At 34.7% G+C, this 22,551-nt stretch overlaps 5 protein-coding genes across 5 annotated transcripts; 2 read left to right on the plus strand and 3 right to left on the minus strand.

The window, feature by feature from the left end:
* The first annotated feature begins 350 nt into the window (after window positions 1-350).
* On the plus strand, window positions 351-2,742 carry LOC105136297 (uncharacterized). Its single transcript, XM_011041587.1, has 2 exons — window positions 351-693; window positions 2,467-2,742. Exons 1-2 carry the CDS (start codon window positions 499-501, stop codon window positions 2,740-2,742), a joined length of 471 nt encoding a protein of 156 aa, XP_011039889.1. The 5' UTR covers window positions 351-498.
* A 5-nt stretch (window positions 2,743-2,747) lies between these two features.
* Window positions 2,748-4,139, plus strand: LOC105136298 (uncharacterized). The gene has a single exon (XM_011041588.1). It carries the CDS (start codon window positions 2,748-2,750, stop codon window positions 4,137-4,139), a length of 1,392 nt encoding a protein of 463 aa, XP_011039890.1.
* An 884-nt stretch (window positions 4,140-5,023) lies between these two features.
* On the minus strand, window positions 5,024-8,159 carry LOC105136223 (uncharacterized). Its single transcript, XM_011041469.1, has 4 exons — window positions 7,867-8,159; window positions 7,479-7,549; window positions 6,940-7,026; window positions 5,024-5,297 (listed from the first exon to the last, which is right to left on the minus strand). The coding sequence occupies exons 1-4, from the start codon at window positions 7,985-7,987 to the stop codon at window positions 5,274-5,276; spliced, it is 303 nt and encodes a 100-aa protein (XP_011039771.1). The 5' UTR covers window positions 7,988-8,159; the 3' UTR covers window positions 5,024-5,273.
* A 3,519-nt stretch (window positions 8,160-11,678) lies between these two features.
* Window positions 11,679-15,910, minus strand: LOC105136224 (probable galacturonosyltransferase 10). The gene is made up of 2 exons (XM_011041471.1): window positions 15,514-15,910; window positions 11,679-13,403 (listed from the first exon to the last, which is right to left on the minus strand). The coding sequence occupies exons 1-2, from the start codon at window positions 15,664-15,666 to the stop codon at window positions 11,952-11,954; spliced, it is 1,605 nt and encodes a 534-aa protein (XP_011039773.1). The 5' UTR covers window positions 15,667-15,910; the 3' UTR covers window positions 11,679-11,951.
* A 1,934-nt stretch (window positions 15,911-17,844) lies between these two features.
* TIC20-IV (translocon at the inner envelope membrane of chloroplasts 20-IV) lies at window positions 17,845-20,876 on the minus strand. The gene is made up of 3 exons (XM_011041472.1): window positions 20,723-20,876; window positions 19,716-19,888; window positions 17,845-18,882 (listed from the first exon to the last, which is right to left on the minus strand). Exons 1-3 carry the CDS (start codon window positions 20,809-20,811, stop codon window positions 18,224-18,226), a joined length of 921 nt encoding a protein of 306 aa, XP_011039774.1. The 5' UTR covers window positions 20,812-20,876; the 3' UTR covers window positions 17,845-18,223.
* Between the last annotated feature and the right edge of the window lie 1,675 nt (window positions 20,877-22,551).

Below are 22,551 nucleotides of genomic sequence, written 5' to 3' on the forward strand. Positions count from 1 at the left end.
CAATTCTTATATCAAACAATTTCTTTCGGTTATCATGATAGGTATAAACATCTCCTGGTGTGGATAATTTTATAACCTATTGACTAATTTGCAACCATGATCTCTTATTATAAAATTTGTCGCCAATTCAAGTTCATACTTCATAATTAATACTTGTAAAGTTAAAGTGGGCTTTATGGTAAAATCAGTGGGTTGCATGGAAACTTGAAATATATATATATGCATGGAAACTTGAAATATTTATATATATTCCAGAATCAGCGCCTGGAAACAGTTCCCATGCTTCCACAACCTTGTTAACTCCGCTCTTATGTATGAGAGAGATAAAGAGGAGTAGATGCGTGGCTCTTTTTACATGAAAAGCAAGGTCCTGTGAATATAAAATTCTACAATTATACCTTGCTAAAGAAAAGGAAGGGGAAAGAACTCTTTTCTTCTTCTTCTTCTTGTAGTTTTACTACACAACTAAGAGAGAGATCGAGGGAAAAAGAGAGGATCATGGCTGCGGGAGGAGCCCACAAAGGAAACGGTAATGGAAATAGAGGAAGGCCGTATGGGTTGATGCTGCTTTTAGCATTTGGGGCTGCTTTGCTTGGTGTTATGGTGCTACATAAGTTCAGAGAGAGACGCATCTTCAACCTCCTTGTCAAAGAGAAGGATCGTGAGCTCATGTCCCTCCAGCTTATCTTGCAGGTCCCTCCCTCATTCCGCATCCCCCCCCCCCCCCCCCCCCCCCCTTCCCTCCTCTCTCTCTCTCTCTCTCTCTCTCTCTCTCATGCATGCATGTTACTTTTGAGGTGTCTTTCTGTCCGCATGACAACTAAGAAGGTTTGCGCACGCTTTCATAGCTTTCTTCACCATTTGAAAAGTGTGGAGGAGGGCTGTATATATAGCATTTTGAGTTGTGAATTAAGCATGCAGGGTTCAGTTATGGAAAAGCCACCATTTTCTGGGACCAATCTTGCACCCTAGCTAGTTTTTGGCGTGGTCTCTTTCTTCAGTGTGCTTATGATATCATGTGAATTAGGTTGACCACGGCTTTCATTCTGCCATTTCTAGGAGGTAGAAGATAGCGCATGATCCCAAGATATTGACTGATTTATAGCAGATCTCAAAACAATACCACCAATACAGCCAAAAGTCCTCAATAGAAGGTTGAAAACCTCCCCTGTAAAGAATGATTATCTGCCTATACAACTTGCTAGATGCAATTTGCATGTTCAGGACTAGTCATTTGGTTAGGAAGGTCCTGTGATGTGATGACATTTCACAAGATGGAGATTTTTGTTAAAATATTTCTGGTACATTAAATTCTTCTGGTACAGATCAGTTGAAAGGGACCAAACTAATCTTGTGTTTTATTAAGCACAAATCCCATGAAATATTATATTAAATTCCCTTACTATATTGTGTAAATCACATGGTTCAGGAGTGGCTTCCCTTCCTCTGTCCATCACTTGGCAAATTGCCACCATAATTTTAGCTCTCAATCAACAATTCAACGCAAGCTATGTAGTTAAGATCACATGCATACACATGACAAATTATTATGTACATAGCAGCAAGAGAAGACGACGAAAAAACTCCCCCATTCAACACACTAACAACTAAAACGAGGAAGAGTTCAAAAAAAAAAAAAAAAACCTAATGCATCATCTGCAATTGTTTGTGCATTATCAGTTTCTAATTTTCCTGATTCAGTTGTGGAACTCAGTTGCTCCTCTATATTTTAACCTCCGGCATCACTTCACTTTTCTCTTGATTTTATTCCTTATATCCTTAAAATCATACCAAGGGGTCGGTCACAAGTCAATTAAAAAAAAATTTGAGATTTTAATAACTCATGTGGAAAAGTTAATAAATAAGTAATATAGATTTGGGTTATATATAGCTATTTTAAATTTGAAAATAGATGATATATATAGCTGTTTTACATTGAAAAATTAGAAAATATTTTTTGAGAAAATAAATATGTATATAATTATTCCACATTGAAAAATTAAGAAATAATGTTTTACAAAATATGGCTAAGCATTTATAGATTAATTTTGTATTTTTTGAATTTATTAAAAAATATGAAAAAATTAGGTTAATTCATTTAAGTTATATCATGTCATCTGAATTTTAGAATGACTCAGCAAATTACTTAAATTTGATCAGATCAATCACAAATTTGAGTTTTGTTTATTTAAAACTCGGCCAAAACCTATCAATCAGCTAGCCATGTCGGTTTCATAACTATCCTAAAGATGCAATGTACTCGATTATATGGTTTCCAAACCCACTCTCCATACTCAGAAACTAGGGCGCCATGATTATGGTTAAAAAAAAGGCACGCACACATGACGACACTCAGAAAATTAGAAGCTTAACTTGCTTTGCGGTGTATAATCTAGATCATGATGTATAATTCTTTCTAGATTTTTAGCACTAAAAGTTGTCACATCTTTTCTTTTCCATACTCAGAAGGAAAGAGAACGCAGCAAAGAAATGAAAAGAAAGGCAGAAGAGATGAAAGGGAAGATATACTCTCTAAGAACCCAAAAGATGGAGCTTGACAGGAGGCAGCTGGAGTTGCAGTCCACAATTGATTCCATAAAGGATGAACAAAAGATTATGGAGTCTGCCCTCGAGGAGAAGCGAAATGAGATCAAAATGCTAAGAGAGATGAACATTGACGCAGATAAAGGAAACCTTCAACTGGCGGATCTTATAGAAAGTCTGAAAAAATCAAAATGCTAAGAGAGATGAACATTGATGCAGATAAAGGAAACCTTCAAATGGCGGATCTTATAGAAAGTCTGAAAAAAAAGGAAGCTGAAATTGAGGAATTGAAGCACCACCTTGAATACCCAGCTAAGAAATGGTCATTGAGCACAGACGACCCATCAAGCCCACCAGTAAACATGACTGTATCCTCAAACATGGTAAACGATGGTAACATAGAAGTCGATAAGACTAGAGAAGAGGAGGTTCAATTGCATGAAACTGCATATGATGGCAATGGTTTGGATTCAAGGGGCAATGGAGGCAACTCTACTTCCACCAGTCTAGAAAAGCAGGGTGATACTGCCATAGATGAAAATGCAAGTGAAAGCAGGGTAGGCATTGCAGACAGGAGAGAAGTGTCAGAGGAAAAGGAATCACAGAAACTTGATGGATCTAGAAATGGAAGTTCCAGTGGCATCGATAAGGATCAAGAGTATGAAAATGAAAGTTCTCAAGGGAAGCGTGCTTCTGGTGCAAGAGAGGAAAATAACACTTCAAATGCAACCGAGACAATTGTCAGCAGAATCGGCAGAGCATCAAAAACTGCTGATGCACATAGTGATGAGAAATCAAGGGATAGAGAAGAGCATAAATTTAACCTAGATGGGCACCCTGGGCTTAAAAATACTCAGGAGGTAGAAGATCGTCAAGAAACATTAAGAGGTGGTGCGAAGCGGGAAATGATGGATAACTCCAGAAGTAGGGGGAAGGAGAAGTACCACCAAGCTAGCAGAGCACGAGGAAAGAGAAGGACAGTGGTTGCCAAGAATAGGCTGCTGGAGAGCAGAAATGATGTAAACAATGTTGCTGAGAAGACAAGAAATAGAAAATTTCCTATGGATGATCAAGGTAGACTGATATACAGAGAAGGGGGTAGAGCATCTATTGATGGAACAACAGAAGAAATAACAAAGGCAGTAGGTTCTTCTAAAACCAAATCAATTGAGCATCAAAACCATGAAGACTCTAAGGACCTGGAAAACAAACTTGGGGAAGATCGACAAAATCAGCAGATGAGAGAAGTTCATGAGACAATGAAAAGGATCCCAGTAGCTCATGACGCCAAAGTGCTGACAAATGGAAGCCTTGATGGCCAGCTCCGTAACATCAGAAAACAGAGCGTGGATGAAGATCAGCAACAAGCCAGAGGCATGGAAGAAAGCCGAAACAGTAGCAATATGAACACTAAAGAAAACAGTGATGAACAAGCGATAACTATCAGCAAGCATGAAAGGCAAGAACAAATGGAGGATTCAGGTGTAGAACACAAGACCGATGAAGGTGCTGGAGATTTTTTCAAGGAATCAGTTTCTGATTTAGAAGAGGATAAAGAAGAGTACAGAGAGGAAACTGATGAGTCCGACTTCTAGCTGATTACCAGCATTTAATATTCTTGCTTACTGTAAAGGTTTTAAATATCTATCTTCACGACTGTTAGGACAGTTATCAAGTTTGCTTAGTGTTTAAAACTAGAGATGTATTGGAATTACCATCCGTAATCCAAAAATACAATACAAAATTTGCAGGAGACTGCTGGTCAAATAGAACCGAAATGCCCATGAGAGTAAGCTTCAAATAAAAACCAGGTGGTAGGGATTTTCACCCCTTTCGCATCCATTTCTTCCAGATAGCAACATTGCTCCATTGTTGTCAACTCGTTCTTTTAAATAACCTATCATTAATTTCTCCAGACCAGAGATTAATTTTTCATATTTGTCCTCGCTTCAATTACTTTCTCTACAAAGCTTCAGGTCAACAAAGTGTCAACTTGACACGCTGAACCAAGGACTGTAATAATATCAAACTTCTGTTCCTTGTTGGTTGAGCCATACAAAGAAATGATGCACTTCCAGAAAGCAATCCGGCGTCAGTCTCAGACATGATGGGCATAATCTAGCATATAGAATCCTCTAGGGCAACAAAACTCAACAAAATACGTTCCCATGAGATAATGAATACAGATGACTAGTTGATAAGAAAACAAATGCCATTGTTTATATGATTAGTTCCAAAAGCTGCCACATTGTCTATTCGGGTAACCTGTTGATATAAAAAAGAAAATGTATTTCCTGCTAGCATGATGCCTATCGCATTACTCTTCAAAGGGTGAGGTCTGCTTAGCATTTTGTTTATCCTTATAAGTAAACATCATTTCGGTTTACAGCAAAAAGAAAAAAGGAAAAATGAAGACTCAACATAAACCTGTAATTTGTTGCACTACCATTAATTGAATTTGAACTTGGAGAAGATAGCATGTGATAATCAGAATATAGTAAAAATCAAACCATTAGAGTGACAACAAAATGGCTATGCCAATGTAAAGGGCTTATTTTCTTACCAAAATAAGCAATTTAACTTCCAAGTTTAATCATCCATCACTAAAACAAATCACAATACTTTTGTAGTATCATCTACAAACAAGGAAAATTGATCCCATGACATGTGAAGTACAGCCGAACACATTATTACCAGAAATGTCATGGCGCGATTACACACTTCAAGCCTCAGTGTGCTGCTTCCAATGGTTTCTGTAAACAACAATCAAATGTAAGGGAAAAAAAAAAACTGCAATCTCAGAATAATTCTAGCTAAAATTGGTTTAATTTTTTTTTTTATTACAAGTTACATTCCATCATGAGTTTGATTTATGAGTTCAAATTGTTAGTTTTCCTAAAATTAAAACCACATTCAGCTAATGATCTCTTTGCTCAATAGCCATGAAATATCAAGTTAGCAAATGGCTTGAGCAATTGGTAACATCATAATTGTGGAACTGTGTTCTCCTAAATGGCATTCCATCTATAAGCCTCGATATCCCCATTAAAGACAAAAACTAGCCTCAAACTTTGGTCTTGCTACTACTCTATGTCATACACTATACTTGGGCACAATCTCTCTCCTGATAGCCAGATTCCCTCTTAAGATAATTGGTGTAGTGATGTGTTAGGTGCAGCCATATTCAATATGATCATTGCCTTTTTATATATCATCAATATTTATGAGGTCCATACATTTAGAAATTCTTAAGAGTCAAACGATGTACACATGACTGTTCGCAAGTTAAGTCCTTGGATAATCGTGTATCACACAATCAAATTGTTTAGCACAAGATTGAAGAAGCTTTTCCTGGTATGTAAAACGACAAATGAAAAGAGAAAGAGTGAGACTTCAAAGAAGAGAAAATGAGAATAGGCATTGATTGTGGAGAAGACTTAACCGTCCTCCGTGCAATTCAAAGTTAAAGATCCCATGTGTTTGCCTAGGCGCCCCAGATGATGACTTGGTGACTTGAAAGCTTTTTATCTGGGTACTTAGAGCTAGGCACTATGTACTTGAGGCATTTCCTAGGAACCTTCTAGAGATAATTGTGTTTGAAATTGTTTTGCACTACTTTCATAACATTACCCTTAAGGTTTTTTTTTTTTTTTGATATTACCCTTATTTAATAGCTGTCTTAAAAGGTATTTTCTAAAGTTAATGAAAATACAAAACAAACATACTTCCTTTGATCAAAGAGCAAATGGACCACCTATTGGTGCATGAACAGTAAAAAATAGGTATTTAGATAGTTTGATAATCTGTTATGCAATTCTTTCATCTCCCTTCTAATTAGTTCCTCTCTTTCTCCATCATTTTCTTTCATCTCTTGACTTGTAGCTTTCTAAGTTATTAGAATGCCTAAAAATTACCTCTTTTTTTTCCAATTCCTATTCTCCTTATGCTGCTGCAGTATTTTCTTTCCAACATACAAACTATTACACTGATGTGCAATTTTTTACAGCCTTTTTTTTTTCAATTCCTATTCTCTTAGTTGCGGAAAGTCGTCTTATCAAACTAGCTGGCCATAACACCTTAAGGCACTTTGAACCTTTGGCAACAATAGTCCCATTTTATTTGTCTACTATTGGATTTCCAACTATTAAAGAAACGATTCAATACTTTGCCTATTGTACATATTAAAAAAAAAAAGAATATCTCTATCTTGAAAAATGCACAAGCCTATGTATTTTGAAACATGGTTGCTAAATATCATAATAATTGAAGATGACCATCTGTTAAAAAGTGGGATAAACAGAGCAAAGACACCATTCCAATTTTCTGATGGAAAAAGAAGAAATAACAGTAGAGTATAAGGTAGAGACAGTGAAAAAATTATATATCCAAATGTACCTCTTCCTTATTGCTCTTGCCTCCTGTAAAGAACTTGTAACCCCCATAGAAGAGTACACCCCAGCCGCTTAAAGAGACAATAACAAACTGCAATTCAACATCCAACAAACAATCAAGACAACTCATATGACACACATACCTTCCATCATATCCACTTCCCCACCAACATTAACAAAATCAACGTGGTAAAGACATTGACAAGAAACTCGTATAAAAGGAACCAAACATGAAAACTCCCATAAAACACCATATAACTATTCAATCACTGAATATAACTCAAATTCAAAAGTTTTATTTTCTTCATATATATAAAATGACAACACTACCAGCAATACTACTCCAAAAAGACAACGCTCTAATATTCCATAAATACACAAAATTCTGAAAAATACACAATCAAAATACTTTTGTTATGGAAAAAAAACCTTTCGTGAAAAAAATGTGGGAAATAAATCGAGCAGATTCGTTTTTAAACAAATATAAAAACTTTATATCATCAAACATATAGTATAGTATAATATAAAATGCAAATGACTAACATGCTCTTCCTTCCACTTTGATGGGCTCATTGGATCTTGCCAGCAGTTAATCCTCGGTGGTCCATGGTGGTCTGCAATTATCAACAAACATAATGTAAAACTCACAATCTCCAAGCAAAAATCTATCATTTATTTTTTTCCTAGAAAATTTAATAATCTATTATTTCCACTGCAAACTTTAATTTCAAGATTTAATTAAGCTCAAAATTTTCAACGACTGAGCTAAAGATTGCAGCTTTAAAAAAAATAATGAATTTAATCAGTTTCTGATCTACGGCAGGGTGATACAGAACGACAGCATGAATACATATGTAGGCGTGGATGTTTGTTCGTAAATTTATATGTCATATATGTTAGTATGTGTATGTGTTTTGCGGGATGGGTTTACCTGCAGCACCAGCGAGGCCGCGGCGGTGGATGAGGGCGGCAGCTTGAGCGGGTGTCTTGGGAGAGGAGATTCGGGAGAGAGTGACGGCTTGTCGAGCTGCCGCCGCCGCTAATGTGGCCATGGATTTCTTTTCTTTCTTTGTAGAGATCGATAGAGAGGAGAAATGGAGACGAGAGTAGAAGATGGTAAATTTTTGCTTAAAAGAAGGGGGAGAGTGGAAAACTTGGAAAGACACTGAGTTTGTTCGTTTTCGTCAAATATGGAACTGAACGACTTGTCAGTTAGCTTTCCGGGGAATTTGCTTCTTGATTGGACTTCGGAGCTTCTATGCCATTCTATGCGTTCTTATCGTACCTTGCTCGTGTCGTTTGTTGACTAAAAGTGAAAATTTAAAACAACTTGGATTTATAAAAAAATAAATTAAGGGTAAATGAATCAATTTGAATGTTTTTTAAAAATATTACTTTAAACAAAAAAAAAACTTTAACAACATTGTTTTAAAAGAATTTTTTTTAATTTGACCCAAACAAGTTAATCATCATTTAAATTACTTGAATTTAATCGGATTAATCTTCTAAATAAATTTTTAAAAAACCTAACACAAATCATGCTTCGGGTTGATGAATTGTGGATCATCCTAGACAACTTTTATAATTAGCTTAGGAAGTATTAGTTTTGGGGGTTCAATATATTTTTCAATATGTTTTTTGCTTTAAAAATATTATATTAATGTTTTTAGGGTGTTTTTTTTTATGATTTTGATAAATTGATATTAAAAATAAAAATAAAAATAATACACATGAAAATATATTTTTTTAATTAAATATTTTTTTAACAAAGCACTATCTACAACATTACTAAACACACTTAAACAAATCTGATACCTATGATTTTACATGGTGTAAAAAATGTCGCACAAGTTGGTAAAAAAAGTAAAAGCACATTTTTTTTTTATTTTTTACTTTTACGTGATATTATCCGACTAGTTTTCTGAAGTATACTTCTTGTTTTTTAAATAGTCAATGGTAATTTCGAGTTAATTTTTTGTATCAATCCATCATCTCTTTATTTTAATTAAAGTTTGGCTATCCGTGTTGTATCTAAAGAATTCATAAGAATTATACTTCTGCGTAATCTTTACTTCGTACTAAGCATTGACTTGTTAGCCTTTAACCTGGCAGAAACTAGACATCAGCTTTGCGTTTGCTGAGATCACTATGATCGACAAGTGTTCAGCTCTGAAACTGTAGTATAGATACTGTCTGACGAAGTTCTAGGCACTCTTCGATTAGTAACTTCTCTTGTGCAGCCACCTCTGCTAGTTGTGATTGCAGCCCAACAGTCTGCTCAGCCTGATGCGAGAGAACTTAGCTCAGATGACATAAACAGGAGGCTTCAAGCACCAACGCAGTATTGCTTTAATAGCTGCTGCTTACTGAAGGTGAAAATGTAGACATTGTTGACTTTGATGGAAGCTGAGAGATCCGAAGCATGCTGAATTGCGAGCAAAACCAAGTTTGGTTCCACCTATAATTCTGGATTTGCTAGTAAAATCACTTATTGCTTAGCTGAACTGGTTTAACAGTAGCTGCTAGAAGGGGTTTCGATTCGTCTCTTCTTTTCTAGGCTTACCTTTGCACCTTCAATAAGGGGTGCTCTGCGAATGACAGAATGTGAACACTCTTTGGTCTTTGAAGCTGGAGATAAGTCCTGCCTTTCCATTTCTCCCCAAGCTTCCAGCAATTTGATCTACACAAGTTATCGGAAGCGAGTCCATGAACTTGTATGCTCTATCTTGGTGTTACATTATATTTGATATTTCTGCACGGGCATTATTAATTCATCATGCAAGAAGATTTGTTCATGATTCGATAATGAAGAATAAAGTTCAGCTTCATCTCGAGTTTTTCCATCTGAAGCTTATTTTCTTTTGCACCGAGCGTCGAAACTTTGAACGACTGTTCCATGCATATAAAAATTTGTTCTGCAAAACCGTCAGAAAGAATTTTTTCTCAGACTCCAATTACTGTTGAGGAACTTTTTACTAGTTGATAGGTTAGAACCCTGGCAATTGCAACCATATTTGGTATTAATCTTTCTTGATTGAGCATAGTTTCTATCTCAGATCAACAAGTAGACATTTTATTTCAAAAAATCAATCTTGAATTAATAAGTGTAAACAAGTGATAGATTGTTTCCTAACATTAATTGATCAGTTAAGTTAATCATGCATACCTCCACTTGCTTAGTATCAGCCCTATCGTTGGCATACCGCCATTGCATCAGCCGAACGTGAAGCCTTCTTGGCTGATGAATGTTCTCAACATTCCCAGATCATGAGAGCAATGAACTAGATGACAGAGATTTTTTATCCTTAAACAAGTCTAGACCCATATCCAGCAATTTCTCAACACCTGTCGTCCTCAACCGACTTGATTGTGGTTTCGAAATTTAAAAGTTCATCAACTTTACCTTGCTTCCCACTGACATCATCCTGTAAGTGAATTTGCTATTTCTATTCTCTTTTCTTCTTGTTTGTGCTCTCGTTTACATTACCCTGTAAGTGAATTTGCTCTCTTTATCACAATTTTTTATTGTAAGTTAAGTTTTCGAGAAGCATCTAATGATACTGCAGATTGAACACTAGCATCTACTGTCCATCTTCGAGACCTTGTTGGTATATCATTCAAATAATTAGATCACTTTTATTTAATTAATTTAATATAAAAAAAAGTTAAAATAAAATTTGAATTGGATCTGATTTTACTGGTCATTGACTTGACCTATAAAGCCACATTGTGATTAATAATGATGATTAATGGAGTTTGCATTGCGTTTTTAGCTTGAAATTACTGTCAGGATTCCATTGACGGTGTTTTTACTTCTCATTTAAGCAGGGTAATGTTGGAAATGAAAATATTCTGTTGGACTTCCTGAGAAGCTTCAGGAAGTTCAGGAAGTAGGAGACCAAGGTGAAGTCGTGTTGTTGTTCGATGGTTACTTCTTGATTGCCAGCATTTTCGTGTTTCCAAGTGGTCTCCCTGGGATTCTGCCAAGTGGCAATCATTTTTTCCCCAAAAGTAATCGATTTGTTTTTTCATTTGACTTCAGGTTTTGTCAACTTAAACATTTGGCAATGGTGACTGAGAAGCCAAAGCTCCATTTCTTGTGGCCAGGATTGTTTCAATATAAATATTACCAAGCTCCATAGTTTATTTGCATTCTCCCTGCATTCATTTTGAGGGACCAAAATTTTTGTCTTGGAGCCTGCCATTACGAAGGCTCCTTGGTTGATAATCTGAATGCACAAGGGGTTTGCTGATAAGGCTTTGGCACCTACGCAAGTACTCTAAATGACCATTGTTCTGCTAAGGCAATGAGCCAGTGGGTTACATCAAGGTCAGCACTATATCCCAAGTCCAATTCTCTTCCCAGCCCAACTATACGTTCCATTTCCAGGAGTGAGAATTTTTTATACACTCAAAACCTGAGACCTCCCTCATAGGGAGTGAGAGTACCAGTTACTTGAAGCCTTCATGGTCTAAATTCGACCTAATAAATCAATAATATTCTCTCATCAATCACCTTATTAGTGCCGATTGGGAGGGAAAGGGAGGAGGAGGGAAACTTCATCAGAGGAATAAAATGTTGGGAAATGAATAACAACTACATCTGTGTTTGAGAGAAACCACAAAAGAAAAGTAAAGTTGATACTAGAAACCAGAAAGAATGAATGAGAAAGATTCAAAAGCCCCTTACTACTTACTAAACTCCAGAAGAAGCAAACCCGCAATATAAATATCGTGAAGAGGTGTTGGAAAAGGGAAAGAAGATCAAGTAAAACTATAATGGATGAATGCTGGTTTGAGCTTAAAGCTAGCCAGCATAATAAACTGAAAAGACTTGCTCGGCAGTAGGCAGTAATGCTTGAATAAATGATGTTAAATTAACATTCTATACTACAACAGGCACTTTTACAACCAACGGCCGTGCTTGATCCTGTAAAAATTGTGCAAGCATACTTGATCTACAAAATTTTGATGTTCTTACGCACCAGGGAAAATATGAAGCTTCCATTTCCAAAATCAATGAAAATTGCACTGTTGTAATAAAGGATGACTATAGTCTACGTACTTTTCCCAGAGAGACTTGTATTTTTCCATCCCAATTTTCAACCATGGCTTGGAGTTTCCATTGAAGTGCAACACTGCCCCTTTCTCTATCAAGTGAGGATCAACATTTGTATAGCCCAATCCCAACACATGCCATGAGGGGTCTAATGGCTCTGTCAACCCATAGAAAGTCAAAAGTCCAGGAGGTAGTGTCCCAAGTTTCCAGAGTGTCCGATCCACATTCTTTTCTTGCCAGTAGTGGTAGATTTCAGTTACATTTCGCTTCCTCCACTCAACCAAATCAAAAACATTCATTCCAAATGCCCAACCACACGCATCAGGATCAAAATGTTCTCTAATAAGAGGGTGAGAGTAGTTCAGGTACTTGTGGTATCTGTGAAATGTCTCCATGCATGTCTCAACTGCTCCATTAACGTTGCTGTTCAAGTCAACTGAAAACAGACCAGATAAATCTTTCTGAACAACTACATCATCATCAAGAAATACCACCTTCTTCAATGCAGGAAAAACTTCAGGAATATAAAATCTGAGGTGATTAAGCATAGATAGATATTTTGGGTTCCGGAACTTGATTGGAGTCCGGCCATCATCATTATGGCCTGAAAAGTAATAGCTTTGAGTTTCAGAGTCTTGGAGCTGCTTAAGCACTGGAACATAAGAAGCATTTAGCCATTTGAAGTCTTCAAACTTCTGAACCTCAACAGTAACTCCTCGGAAAGTGTTCATGGCAAACCAAGCCTTCATTGCGATGTAGTTTATTTCATCAGTTACAAGATGAAACCCAACCATATCTGGATTCTTGGAATTTAAAGCAGTTGAATTGACAACAACTGAAGTTGCAAGGATATTGTCAGAGAAGACGCAGAAATGATAGAGGTTGCTATCTCTAAGTTTTGTCTGAATTTGCATTCTCTCATTCTTTTTTCTCTGTAGATTTGGATTTCCAAACCATTCAGTAGTTAGCCGAATACCAATGCAGTAAAGTCCTTTTGGGATTTCTTCAGCAGCTATTTGACCATACTTAGAGCTTTTCTCATTCACAATACCCATTTGTTCATCAAGAACTTGGATTTTGGCTTTAAGTCTCATAATCATAGTTGCACTATCATAATGAAGTTGCTGGGCTTGGAAGAGCAAAAGTGCCATGTCACGGATAGCAGTTTCTGATTCCCTGGTGGTTAAAGGAGCTCGTCTCGTTGCAGCACTTGAAAGGAGGACCTGGGAATTGCGGATTTGGGCACTTAATTCCCAAGCAAACTGAAGATTGTTACTTTCTTTTGCAATCACAACAAAAGCTTTTGCAAGAGAAATTTGGTCACTAAGTTGCCTAGTGATTGAGTTGGGGCTCAACATTTCCTCTGTAATGTTTAGGCCTTCAATGTTTTTCTCATACTTCGTATAGTACTGCAGAAAGAAAAAGAATCAGTGTTTTTAATTTCAAGGAGATAAGCTGGCACAGGAGCAGAAACAGGGAATGCAAGGAATACAGCATGATTATTATCAAAATAAAAATTAAGAATAAATGCTCAGAAGCTCAAACACGTGGTTTACAGTTTGAGATCACTTGCTGAATATAGCAGTAAATCCAACGCATATACTACTGAAAGAAATTGCTGTTATTGTGAATATAGACACAGATACCTTCACTTCTAAAGTTTACGGTTAAAAAGAAAATACAGAGTAAAAAAAACAAACATGACAAACAAGGTAGTGTTGTTGAAGATAACAACTTTGGTGGCATGGAAAACACACAAACTGAGAGTGGGGTAGCTGCCATTACTTTCAAATTTTGGGCTATTTTGCTCTCTCTCTCTTTGTGAGTTTGTTTAGTGTGTAAATTAATCATTTTCTAATCTACAGTTCAGCAGTATGACCCCGGTATGTAAGTTTCATCATTGCCCAATACTGGAGTTTAACTTACACTCAAAGAAAATGATAGAGGAGCCAGGAAGACACTTGTCCATAAGGTTGTTATACATCAACAATATTTAACCCTTTTTTTCTAAGAACAAAAAGCAAAAATTTCATTGATCAACTAAAATAACAGTTTTCAAAGAATGAAGAGAGTTTGCTACAATAAAAGCAACAAAACTAAACTAAACAGAATATAAACACAACAGAGAGGGAAACAACTTAGTTCCATTTGATTCCCCATCTCATGCAGATTGATATAAAACACAGAATATTTCACCAGTTGCTATAAAAAAAATCCAATCACATCAATATATGAAGACATAAAGTCACAAAATGCCAGGTATTCTATGATATCACGAATATGTGGCATGTCAGCTGTCTCTGAAATAATAACATCAAAAAGCTTGCACATGAGGTGCATGTTTAATCATGATTAGCATTTCTTACCATTGTCCTCAAAAACACAACTCAAATCCTTTAGATCACAGTTTGTTTGATGCTCTTATAAATAAAACCTCAAAACACACATATTTCTTCTTATATAGCAAGCCATTCATCTTTCTTTACAAGTTCCTTTCGCTAATAAAACTAAATTTTAGCAGCACATTGGATACTTGAATAGAAAAATACTTAAAAGAACAGATCTTTCATAAATATAATTTTGTTTGCTTCTCTCAAAATTCTTTCCCATATAACTCAGGTAAGTTATCAAACTCATCTCCAGAAAAAGTTATTCAATTTGTTCTGCATACAAATAACAACCACCTATTACTCATTCTTTTCTCATTTTCCCATACAGTATAACATCCTATTATTAACTGCCTGTTTGGTAGCGTGGCCAACTGCGCTACCAAACAATGCCTAAATATTCTACCCTCTTATCAACATTACAATATACATGGAGCAAGTGCCCCATTAAGGTATTTATACAAAATCCCTTCAATCTCAATGCCCTGCTAACTTTGTTTGTGCTTCACATGTACGATATTGAAGCAATCTATGGCACGTGCACACAGTGCCTTAAACATAACTTTCTCAAATCAATACCTAAGAAGGTCATTTAATTCAACAGCCTGAATCATATTACCAGGCTGGATCAAAGCCATTGCCTCCACTAAGGAACAGTACCTATTAAGCTATTGGAAGCATATGGCATATCCTAACAATACAATCATGAAATGCAAGCTAAAGATTTTAAGACAATTTATTCACATCTAATAGTTAATGCAGCCCTTTTATCATGTAGGGTATAACTCCATCTAGCTCAAGCAAAGTCACGGATCAAAAAAAATAAATCCATTCTACACATAAAGACAAACCCAACAGCACAATAGCACATACAAGCAAAAAATAGCAATCTAAGCTAACAATCACGTCATAATACAGCTACAACCCCAGAATTGTATATCTCAATCTTCATCAAGCCCATTAACAGTACCAACCAAAACCCAAATAAAATTATTATATCTTCAAATCCCAAATCATAAGAATCCCAGAACTCAAAACACTGATTCCCTTGAAAATTCCTACATTTTCAGCAACCAAACACATTGACAACTACCCAAAATAATAAAATAAACAGTAAAGCACAGATCTTTACCTTATTAAAGCTGGTGGATCTTGATTCAATACGACTCTCTTTGCTAAAAATAACTATAAACAGCAACACAGATATACCACACAAAGTCCACCACACCACACTTGATATCCTCCTCCTTACTGGCCTCCTAAAGTCCACTGGTCTCCTCCTCATCTCAAACTTTTAAGCACTGTTTGGTTCCAAAGAAAGTAACTTTCTATATGACCCAGATCATGAAAAGTTGAGAACTTGAGATTGGGATCTGAAATATGATTTGATCTCGAGTTTCAAGATTTTAGTTTTTGATATTTATTTTTGGGGGTTTTGTGTGTTGAAAGAAGTCTACTTTTCTTTGGAGAGGTACAGGCTGCAAATACAGTTATGATTGTTATGGAACATGGATTTTAGAGTGGGAAATTTTTATTTTATTTTATTTTATTTTTTTTTAGAGTGGGAAATTGTTTTGGTTTATTGTGGTTTTGTGTAGGTACTAATAATTAATTAATTTAGCAAGTTATAATTTAATCCCTAACATTTAAATACATTAAATAGTTAGTCCCTCTAGTGTAGAAAACTATAACTTAATCACTATATTTTTTAGCATTTGCATATAAAAAGTCTTTTCATTTGAATCACGCAACAAAGAGAAGCTCATCTTGTATTGTTTGGTTATCATTTTAAAATATTATTCCTTTTTATAATATTTTAAGAGTGTGTTTAAGATAATAATAATGATTTTTTAGAAATGCATTAAAATAATATATATTTTTTTATTTTTAAAAATTTTATTTTAACATCAAAATATTAAAACAATTCAAAATACAAAATTCAAAATTTTCCCAAACTCCGGTTAAAACGTCCCATGAACACCCGTTAAATTCACTCTAATTAATTTGGAGTTGAGGCATATAAATGGTCAATTTCTGTGATGTTAAGTTAGCGGTTGTGATGCATAAACAGGGACAGCTTGGCCTTTCATAATCAAGGCTGCTAATCTTTTAGGAAACAGCTAAATAGTTGATCTTGAGGTTTTGTATCATTGCGGTTAAAAGCCTAGTTGTAAAATGCAAATCACTTAGCGGATCAAACTAGAATCAGGTTCATTAGATTGATTCAGGGTTTGGATCGATTTGATTTGAGTTGAAAAAAAGAATAAGCTTGAATCAGTTAAAAATCAAAATTGACACATAATTAAATTAACTTACAATCAATTGATTTGCAACTTGATGTAAAACTCAGCCTTCAATCCATTAACTTTTTTTTTAATTTTTTTAAGATAATATTGTTTTAATATTTTAAAAAAATTAGATTGATGTGAATTAATTCTCTTGATTTATAATCTAATCATATTTAAATCAAATCATAAATATTAGATCAAGTTTTATAACTATAAATAAAATTATTAAACTAGATTGTAAGTAAAAAGTTTGAGCATTGAAAATATTTTTATAGAAATGGAACTTTGATTTTTCAAAAATTTATTGATGCCGAATCATAACTGAAAACTGGCTTTCTATAGTTATTCTCAATTAAGATCTTTCTTTCCTTGGAATGGAAGATTAAGGGTAGGAAATAAGGAAAGAGGAAGCCACAGAGATTTCATAGATGTTGCTTTCTTCCTATTCCAATGACAGGTGTTCTCTCTGAAAAGTGGAAGGTTAAGGCACATTCTTGGAAAAGTGTTGCCCCAACCAAAGAACTTTTGCATTGCAGAGAAGATTAATTGTTGAATGCTGAGGATGAAAAGTGACACTAATGAAATTATTGATGGCATAATCACTTGCTTTTTGGGAGAATTGATGGGGCATTATTGAGAATCTTGGTGCATGATTTTTTTACAGCTGAGCCTGAAACTGATTTAGACAAATAATTCTCAAGAAAAGGTTAGAAACGATAAGAAATCAGTAGGAAATGAAGTGTGAAGATTACTTAAGTTTGTATTTTATAGAGATATAAACATGTTTGATTGAAGTGAACATAAAAATTTATTTTTGGCTAATTCAAGGCTTGTATCTGCCTTACAGTGAAGGAGAGCACATACGACAAAGGTAATAGTTTTTTTCAGCCATCTGCATCCACCATTCTCAGAAATGGACATCTTCACATGCTATTGTCGAGCTTCTGTACGTCACAGTCACCAAGCCATTAGTTATTGTGAATTTAGGGCTCGTCATTCACTGCAAATCCTTCGCATATTTTCACTTCCAATACATTTGTGACATTTATCAATGATGCAACAATCCTTGATTTGGACCTTAACTGGGATCACTGCAGAATGGAATTTATTAATAACATCCCCCAGAATATTCAGGCTAGAAAGCATGTCGTCGCCTCTGGAAACATACCAATACATAAGCTGCCGATGGACATAGCAAACATTTCATGGAGTAGATAGAAAAGAATCCTGCAAACTTCAGATCATCAAACATCTGGATTACCAGGCCTTATAATGCAACAAATAACATGCATCAACTGCAGCATCCTAACATCGACCATATATATCTTCTCAAACACACATTAGGAATACAGAATCATTGAGGTAATCAATATAAAATATGGTAGAATACAACTTTTTTTTTTCTAGACGAACCAGCTCTGCTCCCTTTTCTTCCTACTTATTCTTTGTTTCTCAATGTTTAGAGTGTGTATCACATTGTCCTTCCTGGATCGTAGTCCCTCCAACCTGAAGATGCAAGCTCTGTGGATCTTCCTCTTTTCATAAGAAAGAAATCTAGAAAGGTCGTTGGTACCCTCCGATGTTAAACAAAGTATGAATATATGCAGCATCACTAACAAGAGGGAGGTGAGCATACCCGCCTGCAAGAGCACACCTTACACACTGCAACAAGATCACAATGTAGGCAAGTCCCACGCCTGCCCAGTAATGCATCCCAAACATACCATTAAAGTGTATGAGAGGAAAGAAATTACTTGTATACCACAAGATCTGTAGGCCTGTTTCCAATAGCATGCCCATCATCAGATGGAACCTAAAGAAGTGAGGCACATCTTTGTTCTTCACGATCCCAATGTAAGCAAAGTAGCAATATATCATAGAGAACCAGACAGGTAATCTCGTGATCGCTCCTGGTACAAAGTATATCAAATCTCCCAGGACATCGTAGTGTTCAAGGAAGGGTTGGATGAAATATCCTGTATCTGATATTTGCAAAGCAATCAAATAAGGGACACATGCCAGCGTCCTCCACCACCATTCAGGCTTCTCAGCTAATACAGGGTAGCGGAAACCAAAAAGTTCGTTCTTATGCATTGCTCTAGGAGGCTTTATGGATCTTCGTTGTGCAGGTGACCAGGGTATTGTGTCTAATAAACCTTCCATGTCTCCAAACATTGAAGAGTGCGCAGCCAGAAGATGTAACATTGTGTTCTCTGCCGATCGCAATGAAATTACAATTATGAATAATTGATGTCACAAGTCACAATTATCACCAAAATATAACCCCTTTTGTTCTCATAACTTCGAAAAGAATCGATGCATAGATTTCTATCTGAAACATATATAGCCCCTGACCCTTTTCTCAACATAATCAAACCCTTACCTAGAGAGACAGATAAAGATACAAAACACCACCATAACAACTAACATGGTTTAAACACCCAATAACTGCATATGAAACAATTCAACATCTATTAACACACACATGTTTTAGCACTCGAGCTCTGTAAGAAAAATAATCCAACCAGGTGATCTTCTCTCTCTATTAGCAAATCTATACAGATGCAGCCTATTGACATACTAATTGCTCTGTAGAAAATAACATGTAAGCATTTTGTTAACGAAACTCTGTAAAAATAGTTTGCCCAAACAAACATTATTTGTTACACTAATAATATAATCATACTGATGCAATGAATTAATATGTTAATTCTCTGTAAAAAAATTACAGTAAAGATGGATTCTGCTAGATGAGGTGCTCATACAGACATGTACCGCTGCATTATTAACATAAGAACTTGCCATAGCTCTACGAATGCTTCTTGAGCATGAAGAACCGAGAGCGGCGTCAACCTACATCCTGCTTATATAAAAATTTTACCACCCATTCATCGTAGATGTCTAAACTTAACGCACACCAGATAACTTCAAAAAAAAATCTAGGGACTTGTTTTCAGCCCTAATACACAAGGTTACCAGAGACATCCATATTCAGTCACAGCAAAAATTTATTTAAATGAATATAGTATCAGAGAAATTTAATGACCTTTAGAAGACCAGCAATGAAGCTGTTGATGAGATCTGAAACGAGAGCTTCTGCTGATCGACAAAGTAGGCCATTCAGGCAAGTTAGATTCACACGCTACACTGGAGCTGCTTGAGAAGGGCTTATTAGCCCCTACGATCTCCTGACATCCATATGCAAGCTCACTCTTATACCTGGTTGCCGTCATCAGTATAACATTAACATCAGCACAAACAGAACAAATTAGAACTAAACTCTCAATTTTCCTCTATTAGATTGCGTTTACGACTAAATACCTCTACTTCAGCACTCCAAAACTATGATTTTAAGGAAAAACATTAACCTACAATACTCGGATATGACAATAAAGAAGTAATAAAAACAGCATACTCTTGACATTGATTCATTAACTCTCAAAACTGTTATCCAATCACAAAGTCAATACGTTTTTCAATAAAAAAAAAAAAACATGGTGTAACAAATGATGTCCCAATTATTTGATCAATCAATTGGGCAATGGCAACTACATAATAATTCAGACGCAGAAACCAAAAATGTTCAGTCCCAAATTTTCTTTCAATATAATTAAGCTCATTTCTAAACACAAAATCCCACAAAGTTATATTGATTAAAAAATCCACTAATTGGTCCTTAAGCCTGTCAAAATACTATGAATTTTATTTATTTATTTATTTATTCCAAAGTCCCATTAATAAGCATCAAAAGAAACACTTTTTTCGAACATCAAGCCCTGAAAAAATCTTCAAAACAAACCATTTTCACAATAATAAAATCAGCAATATTTTTCAAATCCTGAAAAAAGAAAAAACATTTCAAAATAGCAACAAAATCAACTTTTTACACTATATATTACACAATCATGAATAAAAATGTAAGAACTTTAATTATATTAAAAAAATCAAACAAAATAAATATAAAAGTCATTTCCTTTCCCTTGCTTTCCCGTGCTCTCTCGAAAAACAAAAAAACAGAGAAATATTTTCCCTTAAGAGAACTGATATACGTACCGGTAAGCAGCATACGCAGAGACGATGGCAGGAGCGAGAAGCGGAGAAGTCTTTGACAAGTGTTGGGCTGCTGTTGCGGTGGCGGACATCTCCTCCTGGCGTCGCGTTTTTCTCCTCTCACTTTCTTAAAAAAATATAGGTGTTTCCTTTTTCATGCAAGATACGGAAGTCGGTGTGATTTCTGGGACTATGAATACGGCAGCGTTTTGGTGCAAAAGTAAGGCGGTGGAAGCAAAGCAGGTCTTATTGTAATTGTAGTCAAGTTGGGATGTCAACTCAAGAGAGTTTCCAGAATGTTCAGATTTTATGGTAATTATTATTATTTTATAGCTGTGGTCGTATATGATATTTGTTTGATAATTCATCAAAAGAGAGAAATTGTGATATTTTATTGGTTTTGATTACTATTTCAAAATAAAAAAATAAAAAATAAAGATAAAAAGGATATATTTCGTGTATTTTCTGAATTAAAATAATAACTTTTTTAAAATATTATCATAGACATATTTATTTTATATTTATATCTTTTTTTCTTCAATCAAACATGTTTTTTTTTTTAATTTTGAAACAAATTAAAACCAAACACAATTAATATTTTTACATGTTAAAATTGGATTTTATTGTATTTAAAAAATATTTTTTTTTCTGATAATTAAATTCAAATAACGGGAAGTAATATGTCAATTACGTGAGCAAACGCATAAAATAAATGTTTAGCGAGTTTAATAGTTGCTGGATAACCTAAGAACATCTTACCAAATTTGATGTCCAGGGAGATTAAAGCAGCCTTTCTAGTCTGTTCATCATGCTTAATTAATAATCTTTGAAGCTCGTGAGGTGCTAACAATTTTGTTATGGAATATTTCAAAATAAAATTACGAAGAATAGCAAATAAAATATACAATTATAGAAGAATGATAAGAGAATATGTCATAAATATAAAAAGCTAATAGGAAAGTGCGTTACCATTTTTTGAATAATTAAGCACTAGAATCTATACTAATCTGACATGATTAGCTTGCTTTGAATTTGTTTATATCCTAATTGATGAAGCTGTGGAGAATATTTAGAAAAATATTTGTAGTTGTTTAAGTTATCTTGTCCCTTACTTTTTGTCTTGTCTGGTTTGCATGTCAATATCCTAACATTTTTCACAATAACTCTAACTAAAATGGGCGGTGGTGTTCTATTCACGGTATTTTTCACAATAGCTCTAACTAAAACGTATGATGAAATAGTAAACTAAATTATATTTTTTTAGTTAATATATATATATAGTGAATAGTAACTTCAATGGAATAGTACTGTTCATTATTATGAAAAGAAAGCCAAAAGGACTCTAAAATGTAGACAATTATTTTTATTTTTATTTTTACCAAACAGAATTGGTCTTGCTGATGGACCTGAAAACCAAAGAATTCCTACCTCACTAAGAAGCAAAACAAATATAAAGCTTGTTTAGCCCCAAAAAGGCTTTTGAATTTTTTTTTTATTTAAGTAATTTTTTTGAATTCAAGATTATTGATATAACTCAATTTTACCCATTGGTTTTAAATTTTATTTGAGATTTTGGAGTTATTTTTATAAGTTTATCGAGACTTTATAAATTAATTATTAAAAATAAAAAATTCTGCATTTTATATTTTACATCTAATTTTTTATAATAGATTTTTCGTTGAGTTAGAGCTATATGAGCTTGATTTAAATTGAAATACACGTGTTAAGTTTTCTAGAAATGTATTATAAGTAAAAATATAACTTATTTAGACCTTAAATGTCATAATCCTTCTTGTAACAGGATTTTTTATATTCATATTAAATATTTAAAT

Source organism: Populus euphratica, unplaced genomic scaffold, assembly GCF_000495115.2.
Source record: "Populus euphratica unplaced genomic scaffold, PopEup_1.0 scaffold52.1, whole genome shotgun sequence".
Lineage (NCBI taxonomy): Eukaryota > Viridiplantae > Streptophyta > Magnoliopsida > Malpighiales > Salicaceae > Populus > Populus euphratica.

Coding starts and splice junctions, on each gene's coding strand:
- LOC105136297 (XM_011041587.1), top strand. CDS start 499: ATGGCTGCGGGAGGAGCCCACAAAGGAAACGGTAATGGAAATAGAGGA. Junction 694..2,466: donor CCCTCCAGCTTATCTTGCAG/GTCCCTCCCTCA, acceptor TTCCATACTCAG/AAGGAAAGAGAACGCAGCAA.
- LOC105136298 (XM_011041588.1), top strand. CDS start 2,748: ATGAACATTGATGCAGATAAAGGAAACCTTCAAATGGCGGATCTTATA.
- LOC105136223 (XM_011041469.1), bottom strand. CDS start 7,987: ATGGCCACATTAGCGGCGGCGGCAGCTCGACAAGCCGTCACTCTCTCC. Junction 7,027..7,478: donor CAAAGTGGAAGGAAGAGCAT/GTTAGTCATTTG, acceptor GTTGAATTGCAG/TTTGTTATTGTCTCTTTAAG. Junction 5,298..6,939: donor GCAAGAGCAATAAGGAAGAG/GTACATTTGGAT, acceptor TGTTGTTTACAG/AAACCATTGGAAGCAGCACA.
- LOC105136224 (XM_011041471.1), bottom strand. CDS start 15,666: ATGAGGAGGAGACCAGTGGACTTTAGGAGGCCAGTAAGGAGGAGGATA. Junction 13,404..15,513: donor GATCCACCAGCTTTAATAAG/GTAAAGATCTGT, acceptor TTCTTTCTGCAG/TACTATACGAAGTATGAGAA.
- TIC20-IV (XM_011041472.1), bottom strand. CDS start 20,811: ATGTCCGCCACCGCAACAGCAGCCCAACACTTGTCAAAGACTTCTCCG. Junction 19,889..20,722: donor TCTGCGTATGCTGCTTACCG/GTACGTATATCA, acceptor GACGGCAACCAG/GTATAAGAGTGAGCTTGCAT. Junction 18,883..19,715: donor TCATTGCTGGTCTTCTAAAG/GTCATTAAATTT, acceptor TGCGATCGGCAG/AGAACACAATGTTACATCTT.